Source organism: Puma concolor, chromosome D2, assembly GCF_028749965.1.
Source record: "Puma concolor isolate L17-30 chromosome D2, mPumCon1.1.hap2, whole genome shotgun sequence".
NCBI classification, from domain to species: Eukaryota; Metazoa; Chordata; class Mammalia; order Carnivora; family Felidae; genus Puma; species Puma concolor.
This window is the reverse complement of record NC_141677.1, coordinates 63,529,858-63,542,032: the sequence shown is the minus strand read 5'-3', so window position 1 is coordinate 63,542,032 and position 12,175 is coordinate 63,529,858. Positions and strand designations below refer to the sequence as shown.

The window sequence follows — 12,175 nt, the reverse complement described above, 5'->3', positions numbered from 1 at the left end:
AAGGGATTGTAGCAAGCCTGCAAGCTCCAGGACTTCCTAGGCACTGCTGACCTGCTAGTTTCTCTTCCACTGATGTGATAATAGCAGTATAGGTGAAAGGGGTGCTTATGCATCTCCACTGGCTTCCTCCTCTGCTCTACCTGGGAGCACTACCCATACAGAAGCCTGACCTGAAGGTGTTAGAGTTCATCCTCCTGGTTCCTCGGTTGTTCTCCCTGCACCTTGTTGCCTTCAATGAGCATGGAGCCTGCCTCAAGTGGGCCAAAGAGGTAGTCTATTGGTCCATCACTTTTATTATATGATCTGTACCTTCAAAGTTTCCTTCTCCTTTTCTATCCGCTGCTGTTCCAGATGTAACTTCACAAGTGCTGACTCTTTGGCTGAGATTTCTTCTTTCAGCTGATCTACCTGATGGGTCATAATCTTTAATTTTCTCTTCATTTCTGTTATTTCATCCTAACAAAATTAAAGGAGAAATGTTTGAAAGTGAATTAAATAGACATCACCCTCTGTATAGAAGCTCAATAAATAGTCAAGAGCTTTTAAGGGAGGTTCTCTCAAAACAAGGGTCTCCTGGACAATCACCACCAGGTTGCTGTTCCTTTGTACCTTGTGTCCATCAACCTGAAAGTACTTTGTAGCATTAACTCTCAAAATAGTCTCATGAGATATATACAAAGTATGCATAATGAACAGTTCACACACACATACACACACAACACATACATACAACACACATACAACAAACATATACACAACACACACATTTTATTCTTCATTTTACAAGGGAAGAATTGGCCCAACAACAAACATCATAACTAAGAGATTACAAAGCAAAGATGTGCAATTAAATGACAACAGAATGCTGCTCCCCTCTCAGCCATGGTAGCTATTAGCAGTTTGAAAAATTAGAAACAAGAGAATGGCAATTCTACATAATAATTAAAAGCAGGACCATGATCTTCCCATTGTATCAAGTTGTGTCATTTCTATTTCAAATAATCTGATAGTTCTGCACAAACTGATCCTTCTCTCTCAGGTGAATTCCATGAGATTTCTTGCATCCCTTGTTCTAAATCCTGCCATTAGGATAACAGAAACTGCTTTGAACCCAGGAAGGGGAGGAGTCAAAACATAAAGACAAAAACATATTCTTTACCTGAGCCTCAACTAGATTTTTGCTATACAGATTCCTGTCTGACCTCACTGCTTCATACAGGTTCTGTTGCTGTTTTAATTTAGTTTCTGATTCAGCGATTTTTTTCCTGTAGTCAAAAATCTGCATTTCACGGATTTTTATGTCTTCCATGTTTATGAGAACCTGGGGGAAAAAGAAGTATAGAAAAATGGTTACATACTTTTGGGATGAGCACTGGGTGTTGTATGGAAACCAATTTGACAATAAATTTCATATATAAAGAAAAAAAAAAAAAAAAAAGAAAAATGGTTACATAGCCAATCTGTAATTATCAGTTCAGGACAAACAGAGATTTTGATCTAAGAGTAGCTGGTAGAAATGTTAGCAATCAGGAAATCTGAATGCAGTTCTGATCACTGCAGTGCAACACAGAAGTTCAGCCCAGCTGATTAGGGGCAAACATACATTTTATCTACACCAGAGTTCTGCTCAAGCACGAAGGCTTTAGCAGTTATTTTGTGATCACAAGAGGAAAAAAATTCTTTCAATTCTGAAAACCTCTCCTGAACACCCACCCACCGAAAAAAAAAAAAAAAAGAAAAGGTGCAGGTTTAAACAGATCTTCACATGGAGCACTAAGAAAGATAAGAGATAACTTAGCTGTTTGGCCACACTCACAGCTTTATAAATTTAACCACGAAAAAGAAAAGTGGCCTTTGGACATCGATAGCAATCAAAGCACTGTCTTGCCAATGTCAAACTCGCTCCATCAGGGAAACTCAAAGGATTTCATAAAAATGCATTCTATTGTGCACAAAACACTTCTAGGAAAGATGAGATACAAGATAACTGCCTCTTTTTTGCAACTATGAAAAACCAAGGCACAAAATTCCACCGTGAGCCAATGCTTCTCAACAAGCAATCCATACAATTGAAATTATATAATCATGACTCTTAGCTGCAATGTCCACAGAAATTGATTTTTTAAGGACAAACTTCTTCAAAAATTCCTTCAGAAGAAAAACTTTAGCAAGAAAGACTGAATCAATGGAATGATGGTCTAGACAAAAGCTAGAATATGTAAGGGGAAAATTCTTCAGAAGATTTTTACTGCATTTCAGTGGCGTTATTTTAATTAATGGTTATAACTAAAGGAAAGAAACAGCAATGTGACAGAGAATAGAAAGAAGGGCATGTCCATGCAGTAACATGGCCAGAGAAGGTTTCTCTGAAAAGGAGGTATTTTACCTAGAACCTAAAGGTCAAAAAGTACTTACACCTTTGACATACTCATATTCATTACGACTCAGGTGTGGGTTACTTGTGAGCAACATGTTCCCCAGTCATTGCACTACAGAAGCCTTTTATTCCCCCATGTGGAGTTAGTATTCCAGAAAACACACTCCAAGAAACAGTTCTAATGTTTTCCCATCAGAGTTAATGATGCCTAGTGTTTAATATATTTATCCTTTATATCTTTAAATAAACACCTTTCAAAGTTTTCTTAGAAATATTTAAGGAAAGGGCCACCTGGTTGGCTCCGTCAGTTAAGCCTCCAACTCTTGATTTCAGCTCAGGTCAGGATCTCCCAGTTTGTGAGTTCGAGCTCGGCATTGGGCTCTGCACTGACAGCACGGGGCCTGCTTGGGATTCTCTCTTTTCCTCTCTCTCTCTGCCTCTCCCCAACTCTCTGTCTCTCTGTCTCTCTGTCTCTCTCTCAAAATAAATAAATAAACATTTAAAAAATATTTAAGGAAGGATGGAGTTAAATTTTAGTAAAAGCCTTTTCAGCGTATATTATTTTAGACTATTTTTTTCTTATTGGTTCTATTTATTTGATATACTTACTAATAAATGTTTCCTTTTACAAGTATTTTAATTTTATGTGTTTATAAGTAGTCCCATGTGCCATAATTTTAAATAAATGCATCAACGTGAATTTTTTTTTTCTTTTACTTATTTACTTGGATCTTCCTTCTCTCTTCTACCTATATCAACCCCTCATTGACACATAAAGTAACCAGGTTAACAATTTAGTATGTGTTCTTCCACATTTTTCTTTGAATTCTACACATATTCAAGTCTTCTAGCATAATAATAATAACAGCCAATATTTCTCAGGTACATTCTATCATTTAATCTTTACAAAAAATCCTATGAGATATGCATTATTAATCACCCTCATTTTACAAGGAAAGAAATTTAAGTAAAAAAAAAAAAGTAATATCACCCACAGCTCTTCAACTAGTAAATATACAGACACAGGGATTTGTTTGTCTTCCTTTGTCTTGCTTTTTTGGGTTTTGTTTTTATTTTTTAGCAAAATGTGATCTCCTTATACACATTTTATGCACCTTGCTTTTTAATCTCTCAATAATATTTTGGGGAATCATGTGGAGTAGCTCTAATTCATTCTCTTTAAAGGTGGTTTAATGCCCTCCAGTGGGAGTGAGACACTATACACTCAGCTCTTCCCCTCTGAGGGGCCTTAGTTTGGTTTCCACTTTTTTGCTGCTCTGAACCCTGCTGAAATAATCATTTCTGTACATGTGTCCTTATGCTCCTGTGTTTTTACTTCTGTTGGGAAGGAGTCCCAGGAGTGAAATATCTGGTTCAAAAGACATATATGTTTTTAACTTTAATAGATATTGATAGATTGCTTTCCAAAATGGCTGTAACACTTTCCATTTCCATAGTGCCAGCAACAGTTTTCTTAACAGAAAACTATCCTTGCAGTTTCAGGACAGACCCTCTTTGGTCATACTGGATGATGCTTTTAATGTACTGTTGAATTTGGTTCGCCAGAATTTCATTTAGGATTCTGCATAAGTATTCACAAGTGATCTAAGTCTCTAACTTCCTTTTTCGTTCTATTTCAGTATCAAGGTTTCTGCTAGTTTCGTAAAGTGAACAGAGTACCTTTCTGTTCACTCTTTCATTCACTCACCCATTTATTCGTTCACTCAATAAACATGTATTGAGGACTTATCTATGGCAGGCACTGTAAAAGCACTAGTGATGTAAAGAACCAGAAGACACATTCCCTACCCTCAAGTTCACCTCTACTGAGTGACTCCACCACAAAATGGATAACCAAGGTACAAATATAACCAGGACATGTATAGGGTGTTATGACAGGTTCAAACACTGGAAGGTTAATGGATAGTTTCTAAGAATGGTCCTACATATATTTTCTAAGCAGTTAATATTTGGGATTTACACAATTTGTGGGAACTACCTCTTCCTCAACCATCCCAACCAAGGACTCACCTCAGACCCCAAGCTCTGTCCTTGGCCTGGCGTCTTTACTCATTATCACTGCAGAAGGCATGGGTTATACATCAGTAGAGCAGTGCCAATCAGTATTACCCCAAAAGATACAAAGTGCATGAGCAGCACTTTTTCGAAAGTTATAGAGCCTGAGAACTATTTGATTCTTAAAAGTTTGAAGAAACTCAATTATAAAGTTATTAGGTCCTCTGTGAGTGTTGGAGCTTATTCTCCCTCATTTTTTTTTTTTTTTTGGTGGCCATAGCTATTGATTTTTCTGTTTTCTACTTCTCCTCAAGTCAAACCTTGATGTAGGTATGTATTTTTGAGAGAATTGACCATTTCGGCCATTTTTTTAAATTTATGCCACTAGATTTGTACAAAGTATTTCCATATGCTCTTATAGTTTTATTATTATTAATTGCTATCATCCACTCTGTGTGGAAAGAAAGTATCCCAAAGTAAGAATGTATACAGACAGTGGTGAATGGTTGGATGGTTGGTTGAGGATCTAGAAGGAAATAAACTAGAAAATCTGAGACAAGGAGGTCTGGGGAAAAGGCATGTGGATACACCTGAAATGAATGGAAACCCCATTCCTTCTCCCCTCATTTCTTTGATCCACATCTGTAGAATCTATAGCAGGCAGTGTTTTAAGGTACCGCCACAGTAACGAAAATGTGTAAGTTAAAAATAAATGTAAAAACCTAAATAAGATATCCATTAGTTGATCAGTTATTTGTTTGATTTAAAAAAAAAAGAAAAAGCACTACTTTAGACTAAAATTTAGCCTTTCTATGGACATGATTACCCTCTTTGGGGTCAGTGAAACGAATGGATTGAAAATACTTTGAACAGCATCATCAGCATTCAGAATATCAAGCTGCACATCAGAGAAAAGAAAAAAATTGCTTGTTCAATCACTTTGAGATATAACAAGAATAATCCTTTGCACAGACAGAAGAACACTCCAGAAAAAGGATACAGCCAAGGGCATTTCTTTTGGAGGCATCCGGCTGGCAGGGTCCATCTTTCTGCACAAAACAGTGCACAAAATCACAGTGCACATGCTTCTGGATTGTTAAAGCTGGGAGTAATAAGAACCCATCGTGATACCAAGATCAAAGATATTTTAGTTAAGTGACAATGGAAAAAAAAAAGGAAAAAGGAAAAGACAATTTACAAAGCAATTTAGTTCTGAGGGTTGGAACTCGATTTTTTTCTATGGAAATCATTCAAACTGATGTCAAATCCTGAAAATTCATAAAATGTGTGGAGTGTTAAGTAGGAGCAAAACCTTTAGTCAGCAGATTGTCCCCTGTTGAAAATGGCATATCAGGGAATATGGGATGCCAGCTGTGGGACTGGAGTTTAATTAATTGATTACACTTTTAGATACCTCAAACCAACTCATGAGATAAATCCCACACAAATATAGAAAGCTTTGTTACAGCCAGAGACTTGGAGATCCTGGCCCTCATAAGCCTACTTCAGACTAGCCCAGAAAATGCTTACAGTGCACTATGAGGGTACAATTCCAGTTTATAACCTACTACCTTTTCTTTTTCTGTTAAAACAACCTGCCAATAGAAATAAGAGTGAGATAAAAATCAATAATGCATGCTGGAAATCTGCAGCATAGTCAAAACATCATATAGACTAAGGCAGGATAAGAAAGTAGGTCATTGAATTTGGAACCCTTTAACTTACATTTGATGAAATATCAGTATAATAAACTTCTCCAATAAGTTTTTCTGACTCAATGTCAATGGTTTGAATGCTGACAATGTCTTTACCTTCATAATGAAACTAAAAAACTCACTCTCTAAAAAAAGCAAACAAACCAAAAAAAACAAACAAACAAAAACCCTATGTGGCCAGGCACGTGAGATTTTAAGTCTCCTCTATTTTTCTTGCTTTCTTATTTTTTATTTATTTTATTTTTTTTTTTAATGTTTATTCATTTTTGAGACAGAGAGAGACAGAGCATGAATGGGGGAAGGTCAGAGAGAGAGGGAGACACAGAATCTGAAGCAGGCTCCAGGCTCTGAGCTGTCAGCACAGAGCCCGACGCGGGGCTCAAACTCACGGACCGCGAGATCATGACCTGAGCTGAAGTCGGACGCCCAACCGACTGAGCCACCCAGGCGTCCCTCTTGCTTTCTTATTTTATCTTCTACCTTAAATTTTAGAGAGGCATATCTATGTGTCTGTTTTTAATAACATATTACATATGTTTAATAACATATTACATTATGTAATAACATATTACAATAACATATTACAAAATGAGGGATATAATAGTATCTACCTCAGATGGCTATTATGAGGATTTAAGTGAGAAGATACATATATTTGCACCATCATCTAAGTACCTAGCATATCATAATTTCATCATTTAATAAATAATAGATTTTTGTGACAGGTTAACATTATGTCCTATTCTATAATATTAGTACTTAACAAATTTGATGTTTCTATGGATCAAATTCTGTTCTGCAGGAAAGCAGTAATCCCTTGTACACTAATTTTATTACAACAGAAAAAGCTTATAATTTGTGTATGTCCGGGGTTCTATCCTATGGAAGATGCTCTGTATAAAACTTCAAATTAATATCAAAGAAACAGGAGCTTCATTTCATCATGAAGTACCTATTCAGTCAACAATATTTCTTTGATCAACCTTTGCTTTCCTCATTTACTGCTAAGCCCTTGAAAGCACATTATTATTCATGCCTTGGAACTTTGTGCAGGAGGGTTTTGCGTGAGCGACACTGTTACAGGCAAATAAGCAGAGCATTAAGGGACATGTAGGTAAGCATCCATTGTGAAAGAATGCTTTCTGGCATATAAAATGTCTGGGAGAGGAATGGCCAGAAGTTTAATATTTAAAATGAAAAGGGAGGGGTTCTAAAATGAGTTAAGTGCATAATGTGCAAGATGGGTCACAGATTTAACTATTAACCAGGAATGGTTTTACCCAGAATTTACAAAAGTTCAGTAAATATGGTGGACCACAACTCACAATGCCATTCCTAGTGCCTCTCGACTTATCTGAATAGTAAAATTTGGGAGTGCAGCAGAGGAGAAACCATGAGGATAAAAAGTGCTGAAACGTTGGACTAGGTTATCTTATGGTTCTGCAAATATTCACTCCCTCTCCCTGTCCCCACCACCTCAGTGGGAAGAGTCTATCTCCCCTTGCTGTTTGAGATAAGACATGTGACTTGCCACAGCCAATGGGATGTCAAAGGACATTAGGCAAGTAGAGAGCTGTGAATTGTGCTTGTGTGGGTGGGTTTGTCCTTTGCTTTCCTTTCTTTCTCCATGAGGACACCATGCATCCTGAGAATCAGAAACATGTAGAGCAAAACCAGACCCAATTCACAGCCTCAAGCCAAGTACAGGCAAGCCTAGCCTCGATCACCTGACTCCCACTCAACTGCAGATGTGTGCGAAATAAGTGCTTGTTTTTGCACTCCAGGGAGATTTGGTGGTTCTGTATTATGCAGCATTATTATGGCAAGTGTTGACTGAGACAGGCACATAAGAAAAGGTTTGGGATTCTGAGCCATCCAATTCTGGCACAGAAAAGGATCTTCTGCCTTGTTTGCAAATGCCAAGTAAAATTAATAAAATGTAATGTAGGCCTTTTAGTATCTAAGATTTCACCTTTTTTTCTCTAAATGGAAAGAAGCAGAAGGCAAATATCGACACTGTTTTTGCAGCCCAGAAGGTAGAAGAGACCGTGCCATAAGTCGCTCACAGCTAAAACTGCCAAGGATAGTTCAGGTAAGATTGTCCATTATGGCAACATGTTCCAAATGAATTTGAAGTGAGGGAAGGCCCATAATGATAAATATGTTATTGAAGAAGAATTTAATGTAAGTACCTATAAGTAAGTCTTTGAGTAGTTAATTCAGATATCTAATTATACTTTCCATCCATCTTTCAAAAAATATTTGGTACCTATTTAGAAAATAAGTAATATGAAGAGTTCAAAATCAAATATCAACCCTTCTCCTATGCACACGGATAAAACTAGGTCAAACCATATAAGTAATTTTGCATTCTGTTTTTGTCAGATTCATATTGTGAACATGTTCCCTATTTTTAAAACTACTTTTCAAACACGTGGTTTTCATGGTACATAATATTGTCTCATATAAATGTAGCAGAATTTATTTCAAAGAATGTTCTTTTGTAAAACTCTTTGCATTTTTATTTTTCCATAGATTGAGTTCTTACAAAAGAAATTGCTGGGTCAAAACTTGGAACAACATACACTCACTCCAGAAATAGATAAAAACATCAGTTTTGTGACATTATCCCCAGCCCCTGATATCAGTCCTCAACTCCCTATCAATAGAATGCATGAAAGGGAGTTTTCTGTTTGTCTGAATGAGTGAGGTATGTGTGTGCGAGTGTGTGTGTGTGTGTGTGTGTGTGTGTGTGTGTGTGTGTGTGTAACAGTAAACAAAGAAAGAAATATGGGGAGGAGCATATTTCTTATATGTATTAAGGACACACGGGACCTTAAGAAGAAGTCTAGAGATGACTGGAGTTGCCATAGCAACATATATAAGGCTATCAGGGGTTAAGTAAGAGACAGAAAAATTGCAGTTAATAAATAATATTTTAAGAACTGTGCTCAGATGATTTAGTGATACATTATATAAGCTTATGCGATTAAACATCAGAAATTGTGAAAAACAGTTACCAGCAAAACTTGGCACTTTCAGAGGCAAACCATAAGAGATTTCTAAATACAGAGAACAAGCTGAGGGTTGCTGGAGGGGAGTTGGGTGGGGGGATGGGCTAAATGGGTGATGGGCATTAAGGAGGACACTTGGGATGAGCATTGGGTGTTGTATGTAAGTGATGAATCACTAAATTCTGCTCCTGAAACCAATACTATCCTATACATTAACTAACTTGGATTTAAGTTAAAGAAAAGAAAGAAAAGAAAAGAGAAAAAATAAACAACAACAAAAAACTTGGTACCCTTACCTTTTACAAGGAAACAGAAAAATATATAATCCTGTATTAAAATCAGTGGCAGCATTCTTTTTATCACTTGTCATCTATCCATCTGTTTAACACACACTTTATTGGTGCCTAGTATTTACCAGCACACTGCAGGTGAAGAAATGAATGAGATAAAGACCCTATTCTCAAGAGCTCTCTGTAAAGTAAGAAAAGCAAATGTGCAAAGAAAATACTCGAGAAGATGATAAGTGCCATTCCAGAGATATCAATAAATCCACAAAGTAGAGGTCAGAGCAGGCATGACCCCAGAGATGAGCACTTGAGCTGGGTATTGAAGGATGAAGAGGAGTTTTCCATACAGAGAAGGGAAGGAAGGATTTTCCAGGAAGAACAAAGAGCTTGGACTCTGTCTCATAAATCACAGCACACCAATTACTTTGTCTTGCATGCGTTATAGATATGTGTCCAAATACTGACTCACTCTACCAGGGGGGACCAAGGCATCCCTGGGTTAGTCCACTGCAGCCCTGAGCAGTTTCCCCCTAATTCCCACTAGCTATAGACATATTATTTTCTACATGTGCTAAAGATGCACTGCCCCAGTTGCTGAGAAGTGACAGAGGTTTGTAAGGCTGGGGGTGATACTAAGATCACATCGGAATTTTTAACAGCTAGTTTTGATAGTGTGATGGCAGCCAGGAGTGGAGAGAGATTGATCATCAAGAAGGTGAAGTAGGAAGCTGCGACAGATTATATGTTCAGATATATTTACTGTCTCACCAGACAGTGCCTCTCTCTTAGAAGGATTTATACTCCTATCCAGGGATGTTGGGCTTGGCCACGTGACTAGCTTTGGCCAAGGGAATATGAATGGACAAGCCCTGCGCCCTTCCCTTACCAGCAGAAGCTCTGAGAGCATCACAAGGTTCACTATTACTCTGTTTTCCCTCTGTACGAGGCCAGCCTGAAGTGAAGATGGCATGAAACAGGGCTGCAGCTGACCCTCAAAGGCCATTGATTTGAGCAAAAGATAAATCTTTTGTTGCTATAAACCACTGAAATTTGAGGGTTATTTGTTACAGCTTAAGCTGACGGATGCAGAGCCTAATGGGCCAGCCCAGGCTGGAGAATACAAGTTCCTGAACTGACAGCTGGTCGTCTCCGAGTCAGGAAATCAATCAATGGCGCTTGTAAGATGATTAAGTCAGAAGAGAAATGCTGTATACCAACGGCTCCCAGTCAGGGGTATGAGAATCACCGGGGGGATCTTTTACAAGGAAGACACGTCCAGCCAGGGCTTGACAGAGCATATGCATTTGTGTTCCTCCAAACTTACATTCTACAAACATCTGCTCGGCATTTATTTAGTCTAAGCGGGAAGAAGCTGATTTCCTAACAGTAATGCTTGTTTCCCACTTTCTTAATGTTTATAATTCAAATGTTGGCTGTCCTCCTTGTCATCTTCTCTGAGATCCCACTCCAAAAAAACACAAAACAAATGTAAACATTCAAGCGCACTGGTAAACACTGTAGAACGCACTGAAGATTTCATTGAGGAGATGATAAAGAGGGCTTATGCTGCAGAGTAGAGAACACTTTTCGAGGCAGCCGGGGGTGGTTGGGAACCTCATTAAATGAGTCTTTTCTCCCAAACTCTCTTCTCTCAGCCTCATACTTAAAACTTTCCCCCATTTCCCAACCCCACCTCCTGACACCATGAAACCCCCTCATGAAGCCCCCTGCTCTATGCAGGTGTGAATGCACTGAAGGTGGATAGTCTGACCAGTCATGCTTAATGCTGGCAATGTGCTAAGACAACTGGTTAAAGTAGAATCCAAATCCCCGAAGTCATTCTTCAAGACACTGCCTTGAGCATTCTCTCTCCCCAGCAGCGTACAAGAGGTAGAGATGTGGGACTTAGCTACACAACGTGTGAATTTCTGCCAGAGGTGAGGTTTCAGGTTGCCCATAGTTGTGTGAACATTTGCCTGATGCCAGTAGTTACTCACGTCTTAATCTGAGGTTATTTAATTCGATGCCTTGCTCCTAACTACTAGCTGCAATCCTCCGTCTGAAGAGACAAGGGTTTCAGGGCCAGACGTGGGGGGTGTGAACAAAGGGTGCAGAGATAACGATGCCAAGAGCTCCCCCACCATCCCATCCTACCCCCATGCATCCAGCTCTGGGAAGCTGCACGGCATGACAACAGGTGAAGGGGACCCCTAAGCACTGGCCTTGTCCATTTCGCAGTTTGGCCCAGATCAGCTCTGGGACAGCTTTTACTCTGCTGACGTCATTTCTCTTAAATTCTCACGCAAACCACAAGCGCACATCTGAATAAATCCTCTTTGCTACAGTGTGTGACAATCAGAAAGAACGTGCTTGTGCTCATCCACATCATCAAGGAGTGACTTACCTTTTGGGTAAGGTCACTGGCTTCATTGATGTACCGATCTCGCTCCTTTTCCAGCTGAAAGATGATCTTTCTCTGCTTCTGAGCCTCATCCTTGTAGTTCTGGATTTCTTCTTCCAGGTTCCTCTTGGATTGTTCATGGAGCTTTACCAGGTCTATCTGTTTCTGGGTCGCATGGACTGCCTTAAGCATGTTCTAAAAATAAAGGCAAGAGAGCAGTCACGTTACTCAAAATGTGTGTGTGGCGGGGGCGGGGGGGGTAAATTTACCCTGTTTCACCCCTAAAATAATTAGATACATTGTTTTTTGGGTGAATAAAAATAATCATATTCTCTACATCTTATTTAGAGATTATGTTAATTTTG

General features: G+C 38.6%; 1 protein-coding gene across 1 annotated transcript in view; it reads right to left on the bottom strand.

The window, feature by feature from the left end:
- Positions 1-12,175, bottom strand: part of CFAP58 (cilia and flagella associated protein 58) — a 111,791-nt gene that overhangs the window by 73,204 nt on the left and 26,412 nt on the right. The window contains exons 9-11 of the mRNA XM_086680803.1: positions 11,814-12,005; positions 1,160-1,321; positions 310-456 (exon numbers count right to left, since the gene is read on the bottom strand). Of these exons, the coding sequence (XP_086536929.1) occupies positions 310-456; positions 1,160-1,321; positions 11,814-12,005 (501 nt within the window). The remainder of the gene's footprint in view (positions 1-309; positions 457-1,159; positions 1,322-11,813; positions 12,006-12,175) is intronic.